We start from the raw sequence: 20347 nt of genomic DNA on the forward strand, positions 1-20347 counted from the left end.
TAAGCCAGCAGCTATAACATCTCTGCTAGAGCCTGCATTGAGAACTGGGAAACTCGATGCATGTAATGTATGATTCTTTAACAACCTTACTCTCATGCTTTTCTTTCTTGTAGTAATAAACCTTTAGATTGTAGATTCTAAAGGACTGGCTCAGTGTGATTTGTGGGTAAGATCCAGAGTGTAAATTGGCCTGGGATCTGTGGATGGTTTCTTGGAACCGGGACAGAACTTGTTCAGGGTAGGTGGGATTGGGTTATAAGACCTCCCCCACCTGTGTATGAGGCCCAGGGCATCTGGGGCACGGATATTGCTGGGGTGTCGAAGGGGTTTTGCTCGTGAGGCTTCAGGCAGGCAGCTGAAGCGCTCTGTGGAACTGGTTTGTGGCCTGTTTGGAAAGTTCACCAGTCGGGGGGCTGCAAGGAGTCCCAAATTTGAGCAATTCGTCTTGAGCGGACACCCTCAGCTGTGTCCAGACCTGGCTCTGTCTGTCACACATAGTATCCAGAATTTTAAGTTTGATGTGTCAGAAAGATCTCTCTTCACTTCAAAACTGCACAATATGCCTAGGATATTTGGTTGGAAGCATTTTGAGGCAACGAGAAGATTTTCCAGAAGTGCTTTGCAATTAATACCATTCGTTCCTTAGACTTTTAAGGGGAGCATCTACTACCTTTAGAAATATTTTTTCCAGTAAAACAGGGAACCAGGTGATCAACCCTTGTTACAGGGTACCAATCAAATAGCTTGGTGAAGAAAAGCTGTTGTGTAGCATTCAGTAAAAGACTGGACACTGAGGCTATGTCTAAACTACATCCCTCTTTCGAAAGAGGAATGTAAATCAGGCAGATCGAAAATGAAAATGAAGCGGAGATTTAAATATCCTGCGCTTCATTTGTATAATAGCATCATAGCATTCTTTTGAAAAAGGGCATTTCGAAAGTGAAACCTCCATCTAGACATGGTTCTTTTGAAAAAAAACCCTTATTCGAAAGATCCGAGGAGTACAGGATCTTTCGAAAAAGGGTTTTTTTTCCCCTGAAAGAACCACATGTAGATGGCAGTTTCACTTTCAAAATACCTCTTTTCGAAAGAATGCTGTGACATGATTATGCAAATGAAGCGCGGGATATTTAAATCTCTGCTTCATTTGCACTTTCAATCTGTCTAATTTACATCCCTCTTTCGAAAGAGGGATGTAGTTTAGACATGCCCTTACTCCAGTGGTCCCCAACATGGTGCCTGCGGGTGCCATGGCGCCCTCTGGGGCATTTATGTGTGCCTGCTTAGTGACCAGGGACAGCCTGAGCCATTCTTGTGCCCTGGGCTGCCGGCGCATGCACGGCCCCCGCACTGGGCACACGGCGCATGCACGGCCCCACCTCCGGCAGCCCCAAATGTTGGGGCTTAGTTCCTCCAACTCCAAATTGCAGGCTAACTTTGTGAGAGGAATTGGTATACATGGGGACGCAATGAAGACCTACTGGCCATCCTTGGTAAGAAGCTGCAAGTATGTAATATCTTACACACCTTTTGAAGGACAATGTAAAGGCCTAATAATGGAAAAAGGAAACTTATGTAACTCTGCCTATATGAGTTCCAGTACTCAGCAATTGGCGTAAAACAATGAGTATGTTTTATAAATGCACCACATTCACTTTCAAAACTACCAGACTCTTGGCCTGTATCATTTTCACTGAAGAGAAGCCCCAGCTTTACATAACTGAAATTCAAAAATCTGCTTTCTTTTTCATTATTTTACACTACTATATTTTGCATTTTTGCGTCAGGACAATGTTTATATATGCACCTACTAGTCCATTCCTTTTTCCAGCTCAAGAATGAGCAAAATTCTACAATCTTTAAGTGATAAACTACAAGGGTTGTTAAAAAATTTTGACTATAAGACGCTCATGGAAGATTTTTGCCCTTAAGTTTTGTGTATTCACAAAGTTTATATTCAGGGCCAAATTTAATTTGCCAAATGTGCATTTTAATTCAACTGTATGTCTTAAAGATTCTAGCAGCAAACAGAAGAAAACTCTTGCTACCAAAACTTAAATCTAATACATACCTCCTGGCCTCTTCTTTCTGCTGTTCTTTCCAGCTGCTTTCCATGTAACGTAAGGCATAATCACTGTCATCTTTATACCTGAAAGGAAACACTTATATTTAATCCAATAGAATGAAAAAATATTAGAGTTAATCTATACTAATACAAATCAACTGAATTATGAACAGGCATGATTTTTTAAAATAAAACTATACCCTATCACATTTCTCCAAAAAATTAAAATCAAGTTTTAATCCAACAAATAATAAACATACTTTAACTTAACCAAGTATGTTAACCAACATTCAGGAGTGAATTACAGAAAGCACGTCCTGTCCTATGCAGCACACCTGACACTTGTGATGTTTCATATCTGTTGCAGTGCAAACTATATCACACCTGCTCTCACAGGTCCAAGTGTCCCTAAGAACACACAAAATGCCTAGTATTCTTCATTAGAAAACACATGTATCCATATGATTTAATCTTTGGATTAAAAGAAAAAGTTAAAAGATATAAAAGAAAAGTTCTTGACAGTATGCCAGGCTTTTTTTAGTCTATTAGAATAGTTTTACTCATTTCCTCACCTTCAACTATGATCGTTTAGTTACCCATCTTCTTGCCCATCCACCAAAAATGACAAATGAAAGTCAAGTAGAAAAAGTAGGCAACTGTTTCCTCCTTCACACAATTCAACAGTGTGAGGTGGTCACCTCTTGTGGTTGAACAATCATGATATTTTAATGACAGCCATACTGACTGGCAGAACAGCTATGGAGGAACAATTACAAGCAGAAGAGGATAATACGTTTGCTTCACAAATCTTCAAGTAAAAAATGTTCATCTGATAGTATTCAAAATAATAATTCATATGGTGGGTTATGTGTTCATGGCAACTCTATTAAAGTTGCCCCAATGTATCAAAGAAAATATGATTTTATCAAGACAAACGAAGTTTTTGAAATAACATTAAGTTTAAAAATATAGATTACGAAAGGAAGCAGTCTATGAAGTGAGGCAAATTATAGGTTTCAATTCTGTGCCAATGTGTGCATGTTTATTGTTCTATGCAACAAATATATCAAGAGATCTGACAAAGCAGTTAACACAAACTGAAGAGCTAGGCAAGAAGATCCTACAGTAAAACTCCAATTGTCCAGCATCCAGTGGTCCAGCACTCCTGATAGTCCGGGACCAACTGGAACCCGGAAGTGCTCCGGCCAGCCGGACAATTGGAGCTGCTCTGCCCCTGGCTTCCCCAAGTCAGCCGCTGGTCAGTTTCAGCAGCAGCTAACTTGGGGAAGCCGGGGGCAGAGTAGCTGGGGTGCTGCCGGGTTTGTCCCGCAGCACCAACCCTCACCTGAGTGGCGCTGCGGGACAAACCCAGCAGCACCCCAGCTGCTCTGCCCCCTGGCTTTCCTAAGTCAGCCGTTGGTCAGTTTCAGCAGCTGCTGACTTGGGAAAGCCGGGGGCAGAGCAGCTGGGGTGCTGCCGGGTTGGTCCCGCAGCGGTGCCCTCTCCCACACTGCGCAGTTCCCCGCCGACACGCCCCGCTCCCTAGACCTCTCATAGCCCGCCTTCCGGTACTCCAGCATATCTGATAATCCGGCACCCCCTGGGTCGTAAAGGTGCCGGATTAACAGAAGTTTACTGTATAATGTTGAATACAGAATAAATATTTAACATTAGAGCTCCCTGCTACATTTCCCACTCCTCTGCGCCCTGGCTCCTGGATGAGTCTCCGCACACCCCCGCCACTCCCTGCCCTGGAGCGCAACCTCCCTATACCTGGGTTCTGTGAGCCAGGAATATCCATGGTTCTACCGGACCATGAATGTTGCTGGACCAGAGAGTCCTAGTTAAGGGATACACAACCTGTAGTTCTTTTTTGAAACCTGTTAAAGTCCTGGTTTTCACAACATCCTCTGGCAAGGCATTTGAGAGGTTGACTGTGCACCAAGTGAAGAAAAACTTCCTTTTGTTTGTTTTAAACCTGCTACCTATTAATTTCATTTGGTAACCCCTAGCTCTTATGGGAATAAGTAAATAACTTTTCTTTCCACATCAGTCATGATTTTATAGACCTCTATCATATCCCCCCCTTAGTATCCTCTTTTTCTAAACTGAAAAGTCACAGTCTTTTTAATCTCTCTCCATATGGGACCCATTCCAAATCCCTAATAATTTCTGTTGCTCTTTTCTGAACCTTTTCCAATGCCAATATATCTTTTTTGAGACGAGGCAACCATATCTGTATGCAGTATTCAAGATGTGGGCATATCATGGATTTATATAGAAGCTATAAGATATTCTCTGTCCTATTCTCAATCCCCTTTTTAATTCATTCTAACATTGTTTGTTTTTTTTTGACTGCTGCTGCACACTGCGTGGATGTTTTCAGAGAACTATCCACAATGACTCCAAGATCTCTCTCGAGTAGTTATAGCTAAATTAGTTCCCATTATTTTGTATGTATAGTTGGAATTATTTTTCCAAAGTGCATTACTTTACATTTATCAACATTACATTTCATTTGCCATTTTGTTGCCCAATCACTTTAGTTTGGTGAGATCTTTCGAAGCTCTTCACAATCTGTTTTGATCTTAATTATCTTGAGCAGTTTAGTATCATCTGCAAATTTTGCCACGTCACTGTTTACCCTTTTCTCCAGATCATTTATAAATAAGTTGAATAGGACTGGTCCCAGGACAGAACCTTGGGAGACTCCACTAGTTACCTCTCTCCATTCTGAGAACTTACCATTTATTCCTATCCTTTGTTTCCTGTCTTTTAACCAGTTATCAATCCATGCAAGGACCTTCCCTCTTAAATATTCATGAAAAGACCTTCTCTCTCTATTAATAGACCCTCTCTTCAGAGATGTCTTCGTCCAATCCATGTGCTTCTCCACACCCGTCGGCTTTCCCCCAGCCCTTAGTTTAAAAACAACTTTTAAAAGGTCGTAGAGTAAAGCGCGAGCAGTCTAGTTCCATTTTGGTTTAGGTGGAGCCCATCCTTCCTGTATAAACTCCCCCTTTCCCAAAAGATTCTCCATTTCCTAATAAACCTAAACACCTCCTCTCTACACCATCATCTCAAACACATATTGAGACTCTGAAGCTCTGCCTGCCTACCTGGCCCTGTGCGTGGGACTGGAAGCATTTCAGAGAATGCCACCATAGAGGTCCTGGATTTCAATCTCTTTCCTAGCAGCCTAAATTTGGCCTCCAGGACCTCTCTCCTACTCTTTCTTCCCTGTGTCATTGGTACCTACAGGTACCACGACCACCGGCTCCTCCCCAGCACTACACATAAGTCTATCTAGGTGTCTCAAGAGATCCACAACCTTTGCACTAGGCAGGCAAGTCATCATATGATTCTCCTGGTCATCACAAACTCAGATGTCTATATTTCTAATGATTGAATTCCCCAGTATTAACAGCTGCCTTTTCCTAATAACTGGAGTTCACTCCCCCGGCGAGATATCCTCAGTGCGAGAGGATACCACATCATCTGGAACAAGGATCCCAACTATGGGATGGTTTCCCTCTACTCTAATTGAATGTTCTCCTTCCCTGAGACCTTCATCCTCCTTAACAGCACAGGGGCTGACTGGAGGTGGGACAGTTCTACAGTGTCCCGAAAAGCCTCATCTACGTACCTCTCAGCCTCCTTTAGCTCCTCCTTTAGCTCCACCCTGGTCTCCAAAGCCCAAATGCACCCAAAGGGCCAGGAGCTCCTCGCATCGAATGCACACATACGCCACCTGTCCACAGGGCAGGTAATCATAAATGCTACATTGGGTGCAATAAACAGGATAACCCCCACTCTGCTGCTGGGATTCTGCCTGCATTCTCTCTTTCAGAGATTATTAGATTATTGATAATGTTTTGGTTATACCCGATTTAAATAAAAACCTATCAGGATTCTTTTCATTTCCAACATTTAAAAAAAAATCCTTCTTACTGTCCTTAATTCTATTGGCTTGTGATGGGGCGAAGTAGCCCCATACTGAACTCGCAGGGTTCAGCCAGGGATACCTGACTACAGAGGCCCTGCTCCCGCAGCCCTAACAAGCATGCCCAGGCTGCAGCTCAGCTATAAAAGCCTGGGGAGAGGCTCAGTCTGCGTTGGCAGCTGGAGGGGAAGGACACAGGAAGGGATCTCCTGACCAGCATCAACCAGCAACTCCAGGAGAAGCCAACGAAGATGTTGGGGCCAGTTGGGATGTCTCCGCGGTCGTCCACAGAGAAGTCGCCCCTGGGAATGTGGAGGACCCCGCGAGTATGTAGGAAGAGACCCTGTTAGACCATTTAGGAAGTGGCCCAGGAGCAGCCTCTCGCGCCCCAGGAACCTCAGCACATTTTGGTGGGATTCCCATCTAGGGAGTAGCAGGCCACCCTGCCACTCACAGGGCCCTGGGCCAGGACCCAGTGGAATAGGGCGGCCTGAGGACCCACTACCAAGGGGGCAGCCTCAACCCATCAGTGACCTGCTGTCGCAGCCCCTGCAGCCGCGTCGTAAAGGGCCGATCAGTGACAGTGCATGGGGACTTGTGACAGTGAGCCCTACCTTAAAGGGCCAACTGGTGGCTCTGTCTAGAGACTTGGGCCAGTGGGCCCTGCATTAAAGAGACAGTCACTAACTTTGCACAAAGACCTCGGCCAGTGGGCCAACAGGCTCTGCCTTATGTTGTGGAGAGACTCGGGCAGGTGGGCCCTGTGTCAATGTGACTTTTTAGAGAGACTCGAGGCCCTATCCCCGCCCTCCAAGGGTGGCCAAAAAGGCAGCACTGTGACAGCTATAGCTATTTCCTTGTCCCTTTGCTTCCATTAACAACTTTCTGCTACAGCAAACTTCCGATAATCCGGCACCTTTGGGACTCAGGGGGTGCCAGATTATCAGATATGCCAGAGTATCAGGAGGTACTCTGGCAGGGGGGCTGTGACGGGTCTGGGGGGGAAGGAGAGGTCTGGCGGGGAACGGTGCAGCATGGGGCGAACCGGGTGCTGGTGAGGGGCGGCACTGCGGGACCAACCGAGCAGCACCCTAGCTGTTCTGCCCTCTCTTCCCTAAGTCTGCCGCTAGTCACAGTTTCAGCAGCGGCGGACTTGGGGAAACCGTAGGGCAGAGGAGCTGGGGTGCTGCCAGGTTGGTCCCTCAGCACCGCCCCTCACCTGAGTGGCACTGCAGGACCAACCTGGCAGCACCCCAGCTGCTCTGCTCTGCTTCCCCAGGTCTGTAGCTGGTCAGTTTCAGCAGCAGCAGCAGCAGACTTGGGGAAGCGGCGTGGAGCAGCTCCAGTTGTCTGGCTGGCCAGAGCACTTCCGGGTTCCAGTTGGTGCTGGACTATCAGGAGTGCCAGACCACTGGATGACAGACAATTGGAGTTTTACTGTATTCCTAACTTTCAACTTATTTTCATCACTGTTAATGTTTCCTTTCTTCCATATGTTAGATATCACTAGGGGACAGTACCCCCCTGCTTGCTACGCTTGCCCACCCCACTCTCTGGGGGTAGACAGCCCCAGCACCTGCTCCCACCACCAGGGAGGACCAGGCTGAGATGTGGCAGCCCCGGCTTGCCCCAGGTCTCTCCCCGTGCCTGCTGCTTCCCCCCGTGCTCCTCCCAAGGCCAGGCTAGTCCCGGCTCTCCCCACATCCTGGCCACCGGGGTTCAGCTGGGCTGAGGCTCGCCCAGCTTCATCCCTCCAGTTGCTGGGAGTTGGGCCAGGCTGAGGCTGACCCAGCTCTCTCTCGCTGGCTGCCGGGGGGTTGGGCTGAGGCTCTCCCCCCCACTTACCCAAGGACACCCCGACTCTTGCCCTGCTCTGGTGCCTTACCACCCCACCCACCAGCCCCAGCTCTTCCTCCCTGCCCCAGCCCCGAGGCTGCCTGTACTCTTGCCCCACTGCCTTCTCCCCTCACTCACAGGCCCTGGCTCTTTCCTCCCCTCGGCAGCCAGGGAAGGGGGCCGGTCAGTGTGATGCTGGCCCAGCCCTCCCCCCAACCTAAGTGGTATGTGAGGGGACTGGGGTGCAGGGAAGGGGTGCAACTTCCACCGCCCTGGATCACCAGAGAGGGGGAGACCTTGGAGAGGGGGATGCCCCCCTGGAGCACCGGGGGGAAGGAGGGGGAAGAGGAGAGGCTACATGGCTTTCAGCTTTGCCCCCCCCAGCATAGGAGAGAGTGGAAGGGATAAGAGGAGAGGCTGCACAGCTCACGAACCCTCCCAGAACACCAGAGGGGGAAAAGCCACGTGGTTTGCAGCTTCAGTCTCCCCCTTCCCCAGAGCTCTGCGGCCTCCTCAGCCCTACGCAACAGCTAAGCACTGGAGAAAGGGGAGGGAAAGAGAGAAGGTAAAACAAGGCAGGATGCAGAGTTACGTGATGACCTTATTCTGTCATACTGCAGGAAAAGTTTTTTTAATATATAGAGAGAATTTTTTTTATAGTTGTATTCACTTTCCCTCTTATTCAGACTTTTTTTTTTTTTAACCAACGTGGCCCTTCATCTCAGTTGTTGGATTGTAGCTTTTGGGGCATTTAGTAAGATGTTTTTAAACTATCCTCAATTATCATTCACATTTTTTTCTGATTAAATTCTCTCTCCTGCTGATTTGGCTCAATTGTTTTCAGCTTTGTACAGTTGGCTCTATTAAAGTATATTAAAGCATATTAGAGGCAGTCCCCGACTTACGCGGATCCGCACTTACGAACGGGGCTCTCTCGCCCCGGAGCTCGAAGGCAGCGGTCAGCCACCTCGACCTCCGGGGCGAGAAAAGCTGCTCCCGGTGCCCCTGGTCTGCTGGGGACCGTCTCCAGCAGACCAGGGGCATCGGGAGCAAAGCCGCAGCCCCGGCAGGTTTGCTCGTGGTGCCCCTGGTCTTCTGGAGATGGTCCCCAGCAGACCAGGGGCACCGGGAGCAAAGCCGCAGCGGTGGCGGGTCCCGCGCCAGAGCAAAGCCTCAGAGGCGAGGCACCCCGCCACTGCGCCTTTGCTCCCCGTGTCCCTGGTCTGCTGGGGGGGGGGGGGCGCAGACCCCCCCCCCCCAGCAGACCAGGCTTTTGTTGTGGACCCTGGGGCAGAGCAGCTGGGGCGCTGCCGGTTGGTCCCGCAGCGCCGCTCTGGGCACTACTGGACCAACCCGGCAGCACCCCAACTGCTCTGCCCCAGGCGTCCTGATTCAGCCGCTGCTGGTCAGTTTCAGCAGTGGCTGAATCAGGATGCCTGGGGCAGAGCAGATGGGGTGCTGCTCTGCCCCAGGCATCCCCAAGTCAGCCGTTGCTGAAACTGACCAGCGCTGACTACAGGAAGCCCGAGGCACAGTTGCTCTGCCCCGGGCTTCCTGGAATCAGCGGCTGATCAGTTTCAGCAGCAGCTGACTTGGGGTTCTTAAGTTGAATCTGTATGTAAGTCGGAACTGGCGTCCAGATTCAGCCGCTGCTGAAACTGACCGCCAGTTCTGACTTACATACAGATTCAACTTAAGAACCCCAAGTCAGAACTGGCGGTCAGTTTCAGCAGCGGCTGAATCTGGGCGCCAGTTCCGACTTACATACAGATTCAACTTAAGAACAAACCTACAGTCCCTGTCTAGTACGTAACCCGGGGACTGCCTGTATACATATATAAAAATATGCTTTAACAGAACCAACTTTACAAAACAAACAAGTAAGCTTTATGTATACACGCACGCTTACTTGTTTGGACTTTGTTTGCTTGCACATTATAAATGTGATCAAGTCATGATAATTTGAAAGTAAGCTACCATTAATTTTTAGTTCTATGATTAGTTATTATCCATTAAAACAAGTTTTAATAAAGAATTCCCATTCACCGAATGCAACACTTTGAGCTTTTACAATATCAGAAAAAAAGAGGTGGTCAAACAAAATTAATTTAGAATGGGAAAATATTCTTAATTTTTCTTACTTATTCCGATCATAGCCAAATATTTCTCGAATATGTTTTGATATTTCTTCCTGGGGTTGCCCTTCATCATCAATGAAATCATCCATTTCAGAATCATATTCATCGTCGTCATCGTCTATTTGCCTTTTATAACTTATAGGTGGAAGAGAAGGCCTTGGAAGACCTAAACGGAAAGAGTAAAATATTTATGACTTCTGTAATCCACAGGGCACTAAATTTTAATCAAAATGATTATTTTAATTATTTTTCTATTAATCTTTTTCCCCATTATTCCTCTCCCCTCTTCATTAGTGAAATCATTTATTTATCAAGAACTCCATGCAGAAGTATCTATGATTTGTGGTACAGTTTGCAGCTCTGAGCCTCAAGATAAAGTTAATAAAAATACAACTTTTTTGGACTTTCCAAGAGTCTCAGCAAGATGAAATATTTCTTCTAAGCTACATAAACAAGCCAAGTTTCCCATCATAACACTCAACTGCATCCCAGAGGAACTTCCAGAATGAAAGGTAATTTATGCTGGAATATTACTCAAGCATGGAATTCTGAATACACTGATATGCAAAAATGCAATCCAATTTACAACTACAAAGATTTTTTAGCTTCACTTCCCAATATTAATAAGATGGAGTATATCCAGACAACACTTAAACATCCCAGGTTTGTTGTGGGATCTAGTGTCTTCTAAGTGCTTTGAGATCCTTGAAAAGAAGACACTATTAAATAATTAAGCAAGCACAATTTTAAATGACATGACTTCAGGAATCCTTCATTTCTCTACCTTTAGCCATTCACCCAGCCACCATTAAAAAGCAGCTTATGTTTAAAAGTTACCTGAAAGAGTTAATGTTTTGGCTGGCTGGACTCCCCTCCTTCCTATTTACAGTAAAACTCCAATTGTCCGGCATCCAGTGGTCCGGCACTCCTGATAAGTCTGGCACCAACTGGAACCCGGAAGTGCTCTGGCCAGCCGGACAATTGGAGCTGCTCTGCCCCCGGCTTTCCCAAGTCAGCCGCTGGTCAGTTTCAGCAGCAGCGGACTTGGGGAAGCCGGGGACAGAGCAGCTGGGGTGCTGCCGGATTGGTCCCACAGCGCCGCCCTCTCCCACGCTGTGCAGTTCCCTGCCGACCTCCCACCCCCTATCCCAGACCCCTCATTGCTCCCCTTCTGGTACTCCGGCATATTTTATAATCAGGGACCCCATGGGTCCTAAAGGTGCCGGATTATTGGAAGTTCACTGTATTATGTACTTTTTCTTTCCCTAGAAAAGACCACACCTATCTAAGGATCTTACTTTCTTGGATATAAATGTCAGATGAAGAGGAAAAAAATACTGCAATGAGTGGCAAGGCGAGAGAAAAAGTCGTTCTGCTATTTAGTGACACTCTTCCGAATGCAACATTGGTTATCAGACACACTTAGAAAAATCTATCTACAATTTGCTTGCAATTCTGACCAATTTCAACCCCAGAAGTGTGGCACGAGTACTGCATGAAACTTATTACATAAAACATGAGTTGCTGAAAACAGCATACCTTGTGGATGAAACACTGGTCTATGCCCTGAAGTAGGTCTCGTTCCATTCATCTGTGCAATACTTGGTCTCGAGACTAGATTTTTAGATGAGATTGTTTCTGATACAACAGTGCACTTAGGTTTTGGAGTTGAAACTGAGCTGCTACCTGGTCGCCCAGGTCCCACACCTGAACTGACTGACTTTGCAGGTCCTATCCCGACACCACTTCCTGGCCGCCCAGGCACCACACTGGCCCCTGGCCTCCCGGGCCCACCCGACCCCGCACCGCTCCCAGGCCTCCCGGGCCCACCCGACCCCGCACCGCTCCCAGGCCTCCCGGGCCCGCCCGTCCCCACACCGCTTCCCGGCCTCCCGGGCCCACCCGTCCCTGCACTGCTCCCTGGCCTCCCCATCCCGCTCGTCCCCGCACTGCTCCCCAGCCTCCCCGTCACGCCCGTCACCGCACCGCTCCCCGGCCGCCCGGGCCCGCCCGAGACTGCACCGCTCCCCGGCCGCCCAGGCCCGCCTGTCCCTGCACTGCTCCCCAGCCGCCCGTGCCCACCACTCGTCCCGGCACCACTCCCCAGCCGCCCGTGTCCGCCTGTCCCCACACCACTCCCCGGCCGCCCAGGGCCGCCTGTCCCCACACCACTCCCCGGCCGCCCAGGGCCGCCTGTCCCCGCACCACTCCCCGGCCGCCCGGGCCCGCCTGTTCCCGCACTGCTCCCCGGCCGCCCAGACCCACCTGTCCCCGCACCGCTCCCTGGACGCCCGGGCCCAGCTGTCCCTGCACCACTCCCAGGCCGCCCAGGCCCAGCTGTCCCCGCACCACTCCCAGGCCCACTGGTCCCCGTACTACTCCCAGGCCGCCCAGGTCCCATACTGCTCCCCGGCCGCCCGGGCCCACCCATTCCTGTAATGCTCCCTGGCCTCCCTGAGCTGGAGTTTTTAGCAATTTCATGGTGGGGGGGTGCTGCACTACTCAGTTTTGGGTGGCTAGAACTAGATTTTTTCAGACTAAGTTCTTTAGCAGACTGTACTCTCTGAGCCCCATCAGAAGGTGTTTTTGAGCTTAATGTATGAGAGTTTGACCCAAATTTTCCTACTCCATTGACTGAAGATTTACTATGGATGCCACTAGATGAGCTTTTTAAAGATCCATATTGTGTAACTTTTGCTTTTTCCACTTGATTGGATTTGGAGGAAGATGATGACTTTGCATGTTTGTCGCTACACACTGGCCCACTGGATTTCTTATCAGCACCACACACAGAGGAGAAGCTGCCTTTTGAAGAGGAATGTTTATCCACTGAATTTTTGCTAAGTTTTGCATTTATAAACTCTTTATGAGAAATAATTTTTTTGGTTGAACTTGATGCAGTTACATTCTTAATCTCTTTGTCAAGTTTTTTTTTCTCTTTCTGGGTTTCCTCCTTTTTGTTTTTCCTCTCCAAAAATTCTCTCTCTCTCAATTCTTCTGCTGTTCTTGGCCTTTCTTCAGTCTTTTTCACTACTTTTATTTCTACTGGTTCGTACTGTTTTTTTTCAGCCAGTCTCAGAAGATCCATAAAGTTCATAGGGTTAGGAGCACTTTTGGGAGGTGCCTTTGGTTTCACAGGAGCTTTGGAAGGTTTCTCTTCATATTCCTCTGGTTCATGCTCAGATTCAGTCTGACTATATTCAAATTGCTCTGCATCATCTTCTGTCCCATATTCTGCATCTGTGCATCGACTGACATTTTCAGAAGTCTGCCTTTTTTTAGGCTTCTCCTCAATAGGAATACCATTATAGCCATAAAAGTTGTCCTTTGTCCGTGAGGCCATAGCTCTTGCTTTGCGGTCATGTTTCAGTTCAACACGCTTAGCTAGAAGTTCCTCCTTCTTCCTTTTTGCCGCTAGTTCTGTAAAAGAATATGAGGAAAAGATTTTTCAGTCTAAGGTTTTTCTAATCTAAAATTTTAGAGATAATGAATTCCAGGAGAGTTAAGTAAATATTATGAAGAACATAGCTACAGTTCAGTTTGCATACAACTAGAGCAGAGGTGGGCCATAATTTTTGAAGTGACCCGGGGTAGGGCCAGAAGGGGAGGGGCCTAATCCAGAAGGGGCAGGTCCAGAATGCTTCTGGGCTTCCTCACCCCCAGACCATAGTTGGTCTGGGGGTGGTGAAGCCCCTTTGCCCCCCCTCTTCCCACTAAGCACCCATGCCCCTGGCGGGGCGAGACGAGGCTACACACACTCCCCCACCCCCAGGCCCTGATTGGCCTGGAGAAGCACGAAGCCTTCTCCCCCACTGCGAGCAGTGCTTGGCCCTTTGAAGTGCCATGCACTCCTTATAGGACCAGGACAGGGCGAAGGAAGCTTCACGCAGCTCCCCCGCCCCTAAGCCCTGATAGGCCTGGGGGCAGGAGAAGCACGCGAAGCCTCCTCCTGCCCTGAAAGGAGCATGCAGCACTTCAAAGTGCCATGCACTCCTCGCAGGGCCATGGGGAGGGCGGAGGAAACTTTGCATGCTCCTCCTGCCCCCCAGGCCAATCACGATTTGGGGGCAGGGGAGCACGTGACCTCTCCTCCTGCCCTGCAAGCAGTGTGCGGCACTTCAAAGCGCTGTGTGCTGATCACAGGACAGAAGGAAGCTTTGTTTGCTCCCCTGCCCCCAGGCCCTAATTGACCTGGGGACAGGGGAGCAGCAGGGTCTCAGCGGACTGATCAACCTGCTTGGTGGGCCGGATCCAGCCTGCAGAGACCCTTTTGCCCACCCATGAACTAGAGGGAACATATACCCAGCTTTAAAACACCAATGGTCTGAATAGAATGTATAGTCAAGAAAGATTTAAGATTAATCCAAATATGGTTAGCATATCTAATTTTTAAAGGCATGATGTTATGATGTAAAGACAGGAAGCCCAGCTTTCTGTCACCATCAGACATGGCTAAATAAGCTTTTTCCAACATTAAAAGTTATACAAAAGTTCAGACTATTTTCCTGTGTCCTCTCCTGCTCCATGCTTATTAGTTCATTTCTGGCTGCTTTGACAGTAATTGCAGAAATGCTGTTGAGCAAACATTTAGATTCACAAAGAAGAATGTGTTCAGTCTTTAGGATCACTGCTTTACAAGGGTTCTGATTCTGCGGCAGTTATGTAAGGACATTCCAAGAGTGGGGATCTATAATAATAATAACTCAAAGGCGCATAAGGAGTAGCGTAAAAATGTAACAGAGTCAATCTCCAATAGGAATACTCTGAACAACTTTAACAGGTACCTTTTTGCCTAATTTCTTCTTCTTTCCGTCTCAGAAAAGCTTGTACTGCTTTAGATTGGACACCCTTGACTCTTGGATCTTTTTTGGGAGGGCCTACTGCCAAACTGTATCTTTTCTGCAAAGAGAAAGCAAACTGATCAGAAAAAAACAAAGGCTTTAATATTTATAGTAATTTTTACTAAATTGGAAATCACAATCAATGAGAAATTTAGGCTATGTTTACACTATAGACCTTAAAGCACTGTAATGTCTCCTATGTAGCCTCTCCATGCCAGCAGGTAAGAGCTCTTCTGCCAGCATAATTAAACCACCCACAATAAATAGTGTAAGCTAAATGGACAGGAAACGCTCTCTTGCCAACATAGCGCTGTTCACACCAGTACTTTTATCAGCAAAACTCATAAGTCAAAGGAGTGTTTTTTCCACTAGTGTAGACTAGGAATGTGCTAGTGTAGACCAGGAATGTCAATGTGTAGATGACTACACGATTAACCAACAAACCTGGGCTTATCAGTTAATCCTGTGGCCTGCACACATCCCCCTCTCCCACTTGCTGCCTCTGTATCAGAGGTAGCGGGTGGAGCCGGGGAGGCAGAGCTGGTGTCCATGGGAAGCTGACTTTTAAGATGGCTTCCCACAAGCACTGCATCTGCCTGCCCTCCTCCATCCATGCTGCTGTCTCTGATAGAGGCAACAGCGTGGAGGCGAGGGGGACAGGCAAGAACAGATACACGCAAGGAGTCTCTCAACACATCTGTTCCCGCCTGCCCTCCCTCCACTGCTTCCTACAGAGCAGTAGAGGGGGACAGGCAGGAGCCAGAGTTCAGGGAGGGAAGGGGAGCTGGCTTAACAGCCATCTCCTCCCAAACACCAGCTCCATGGAGCTGCCTGTGCGACCTCCCCCCCCCCACTGCCTCTGCCTGCAGGGGTTCTGAGCCTGCGCCTGCCACAGACAGAGGCTGCTTCCCTGACCCCGCTTCCACCCTAAGCATTGGCTCTTGCCTGCCCCCACTGCTGCCTCTATGGGGGGGGACAAGTGGGATGGATACATGCGGAGAGACTGCCTGCAGATATGTGTGGAGAGAGCCTGTGCTGCTGCTTCTGATAGAGGGACTGGGGCCGGAGCACACTGGTTGCCAGCCCCACCCCTGGGGACTGTCAAATAGTCATGTAACCGCTAACATCTGATGTGGTTAAACGACTATTCAATTACACGCTATCTAACACCCTCAGTGTAAACAAAGCCTTGAAATATATTAACAATGAAAGGCAATATTCATTACACAAAAGACTTCAACAATAAATTAGGCTGGTCAGCACTGCTCAGGAACAGGCCTTATGTACAAAAGCCATTACAAATGAACTATTCTGGGCATAAAAAGGACAAGGAAGCAACAAAGAGGAAATGGATCAAAACAGAGGAGAGAAGAAAACTAGAGAGATGAAGAGGGGGAAAAACGAGAAAAGGAAGGGAGACTGAAAATGTTAGCAATAGCTACACTAGTGGTCTAGTAGAAACAGCCATCAGAATGGACCCATAAGCAGCTCTGCACTCCCCAGCCCAGAGGGGGAGAGGAGTACCATGCACATCACACGAGCTTCTGTCTGGAAAATGAGACAATACATTTCATTCTTGGATGACTCTCCTTCCCAGACCAAAAGACTCTACAGACTTCTTCCAGCCTTCCTTGTGTGACTGCATACAAATGGGAATCAATACAACTCCACTGACTCTATTTTATATGATACAAATCTGTGTTTGGAACTTAACACATTAAGAATAATTTGCATGTAATTTAATTTTGTAAAAAAATCAATTTACATTACATCCAAATAGGATACTCGCAGCCAGCTCCCTACGAATGGAACCAGGACCCAGGTGCTGGCTGCCACCCTGCACTGCAGGCTCTGTATCAGAGGCAGTACAGGCAGTCCCCGGGTTACGTACAAGATAGGGACTGTAGGTTTGTTCTTAAGTTGAATCTGTATGTAAGTCGGAACTGGCGTCCAGCTTTGCAAAGCCGCTGCCCGAACCCCCCCGCAGCTTTGCAAAGCCGCGGGGAAGCCGGCAGCGGAGCAGTCCAGGCGCGCCTGGGCTGCCTCGCTGCCCGAGCCCCCCCGCAGCTTTGCAAAGCCGCGGGGAAGCCGGCAGCGGAGCAGTCCAGGCGCGCCTGGGCTGCCTCGCTGCCCGAGCCCCCCCCCCGCTTTGCAAAGCCGCGGGGAAGCCGGCAGCGGAGCAGTCCAGGCGCGCCTGGGCTGCCTCGCTGCCCGAGCCCCCCCCCGAAGCTTTGCAAAGCCGCGGGGGGGGAGGAGGAGGGGCAGGGCGGGGGGCTCGGGCAGCCCAGGCGCCCCGGGCTGCCCGAGCCCCTCCGCAGCTTTGCTCTGCGTCTTCCTGGTCTGCAGACCAGGGAGATGCAGAGAAAGCCCCAGAGTACACGGGCAGCAGGACCGCGAGGTCCCGCAGTCCGTGTACTCTGGGGCAGCCCTGTTCGTATCTGCGGATCCGACATAAGTCGGATCCGCGTAAGTCGAGGACTGCCTGTAGCCAGCTCTTCAGGAGTGGGGCTGCAGTGGGAGCCCACAGCGCAGCCGGCTCTGCTCCTGGGGAGCCAACTGAAGTGCTAACTCTGCAATATAAGCTTTATATTGCAGAGCCCGCAGTGTGTAACCGCTAAGATTTTTCAGTGGCTACAAAATACAGGACTATGTAGCACTTTAACAAGATGGTTTATTAGTCTAATAAACCATCTTGTTAGTCTTTAAAGTGCTACATAGTCCTGTATTTTGTTTCAGCTACACCAGACTAACACAGCTACATTTCTATCAGTGGCTACAGTTACCTAATTAACTACTTTTAACATCCCTAACTTGCATTGACATAAAAGGTGTGAAACTGATGTCATTATTTCAGTTCCAGTGTAAAAGCTGTTAAGCATTTTGATTTAAGTGGTAACTGTCAGGCAGAACTTTTAAAGAGTGGAAGAAGAAAAAGGAAAAATATAGGGAATTCCACATATAAAATGCATCTGATGAAGTGGGTCTTTGCCCACAAAAGCTTATGCTTCAACACTTCTGTTAGTCTATAAGGTGCCACATGACTCCACGCCGCTTTTGCAAATCCAGACTAACACGGCTACCCCTCTGATACTTGACACATATAAAAGACACTCTTCAAACTAAAAAGGTTTAGAAAGAAAAAGAGGATCGATGGAGAAGATAACTGAAATAGGGAACCTTAGTTAAATCCAAAAGCAGCTGGGAAAACCCAAAGAAAAGAAACAATTTTAGAAAGTCTACATCTTCCTTTCTGCTAATAAATGAAAGACATTAGCTAACTGAATTGCTCAGTGATACAGCATCCTCCTGTAAAATTTTGAGATTTTCCCCATTTGACAGAATTGCCTGGGGAAGTAAGGCTGAAATTACAGCTGGCAACATGCTGAAATACACCATCACTTAGGTGGCTAGTCTCATTCAACAAATATCCCCACCATGACTCCTAATTAAAAAACAAAACAAAACACATTTCCCTGGATAACATCTGTTAAAAAAAAAAAAAATCTATACTCAAATACCTAGGAAGCACAAAAACTGGTTTGCAGTGTGATTTTACATATGCTTGTCTATACCCAACTGGAATTTTTCAGCATTTGATTTCTGATTAAGACTGCAGCATACCATCACAAATGTTTGCAGTGTTTCATATAAAAATATGAATGTATGTTAAAACAAATATGTATGTACTAAGATTCAAGGTTTAGCAGGTCATTTCTATGCATTAGTATAAAAAAAAGTAGTCAAAATTGGTTATTAGAACACCAGCTGCGAGGCTCTTATTGCGGTTGTTTAAAAGTTGCCTTTTAGTAATTCCTGAAACTGCAAAAACAAAACTAAAAAAAACCACACAATCTCATTTAAGTAGCAAAACTTGACATTCAGCATCAAGAGCTTGCTACAACCTCAACGTATCTATGACAGATATGCCTATGCATAAAATGTCATATCTTCACAATCTGGGGACTTTTAGGGATGTGAAAGGTTAACAGGTAAGAATTACCCTTAATATGTGATGCTTGCTGGTTCCAATTAACCCATGGGGGAGAGGGGAGCTCATTGGCCATCCCTCCTTTAATTGGTTAACTGGTTACACATTGTGTTTGACCAGTTAACCAATTAAATGGGATTTTACATCCCTAATTCCTTTGAGTAGTTCTTAACTCACACAAACAAATCTTTGCACTTGCAATTGAAATTAGTGGAACTCATCATATTTGTCAGGACAACTAGAGAGAGTAAATATTTCTAGGATTGGGCCCTTCATTTGAAAGGTACCAGCCACAGTTTTGCTAGTAGCCCAATTTTGTTACTGGGTGCAAAATAAAATGTCCTAGTAACTAACCAGTTCAGAGGATCTGAAGTTTTTCATATCTGGTCTTTTGATTCAAATCCAACCCAGGTTTTGTAGTGGGTGAAAATACTGCCACATAACAGTATCAGAGATCTATGGGAAATGAATTGGCACCGCCAGTCCAGCTCTTATCAGACAGACACTGACATATCAAGATGATCCTTTTGTTGACGGTTTCAGGTATTAGACAAAAGCCTGAAAGTACAAAGACTGAACTACCCACTCATTCTTAAGAGGAAATCCTTCCAGAACAAGGCTGACGCACACTGATGAGCAATTTACAGAAACCTGCACTGCTACCACCTGTTATATTTTTGTTCTGAGAATGATTTCATTCCCAGGGCGGGTCTTTCAGCAAGTAATTTTATTTTTGAAAATTATTCAATTTCTTCATATGATTTAAAAATAATGAATGTACAAAATAGAGCTTTGTACAACAGGCCCAGTTGGCAAAAAAGGCTTCACATACAGCTGGGCCAAATGCAGAATGATCCATCACATCAAAAAGGCTTATAAAGAAATTAAATACAGTAAAACTCCAGTGGTCCAGCATCCAATGGTCCAGCACTCCTGATGGTCTGGCACCATCTAGAACCCGGAAGTGCTCCAGGGAGCCGGACAATTGGAGCTGCTCTTCCCCGGGCTTCCCCGATTCAAATGCTGCTGAAACTGACCAGCGGCTAACTTGGTAAAGCCGGGGGCAGAGCAGCTGGGGTGCTGCCGGGTTGGTACCGCAGCTCCGAGGGCGCATTCCCCCCAACTCCACCCCAGACCCCTCATAGCCCCCCCTTCCGATAGTCCGGCATATCTGATAATCCGGCACCCCCAGGTCCTAAAGGTGCTGGATTATCATAAGTTTACTGTATTAGAAAAGGATTTTTAGCGCTGTATTATAATGCAGCAAAATACACAGCTTTCCAGTGAATAAGCAACATTACAATCACCCACAAACGGTGTTCTGAGGTGTTGTTACTTCTGGAATAGAACTAGTGATTCATAACACGAAAAACCATGAAAAAAATTGGTATCTGTATCTTCAAGATCAACTAGAAATGACATTTAGAAAACTTCCTTGACTGGGAAAGATTCATTTTTAAAATAGTGATTTATAAATATAATTTCTATCTGATCTTGAAGTTACGAATCACTACTTCTATTACAAAAATTTTGTTC

General features: G+C 47.3%; 1 protein-coding gene across 1 annotated transcript in view; it reads right to left on the reverse strand.

The window, feature by feature from the left end:
- The window catches only part of SPTY2D1 (SPT2 chromatin protein domain containing 1), a 35589-nt gene that overhangs the window by 4523 nt on the left and 10719 nt on the right, over window positions 1-20347 (reverse strand). Inside the window, exons 2-5 of the mRNA XM_075928114.2 lie at window positions 14767-14881; window positions 11522-13402; window positions 9986-10148; window positions 2072-2149 (exon numbers count right to left, since the gene is read on the reverse strand). Of these exons, the coding sequence (XP_075784229.2) occupies window positions 2072-2149; window positions 9986-10148; window positions 11522-13402; window positions 14767-14881 (2237 nt within the window). The remainder of the gene's footprint in view (window positions 1-2071; window positions 2150-9985; window positions 10149-11521; window positions 13403-14766; window positions 14882-20347) is intronic.

This window comes from Pelodiscus sinensis, chromosome 5, assembly GCF_052426305.1.
Source record: "Pelodiscus sinensis isolate ZL-2025 chromosome 5, ASM5242630v1, whole genome shotgun sequence".
Taxonomy (NCBI): Eukaryota; Metazoa; Chordata; order Testudines; family Trionychidae; genus Pelodiscus; species Pelodiscus sinensis.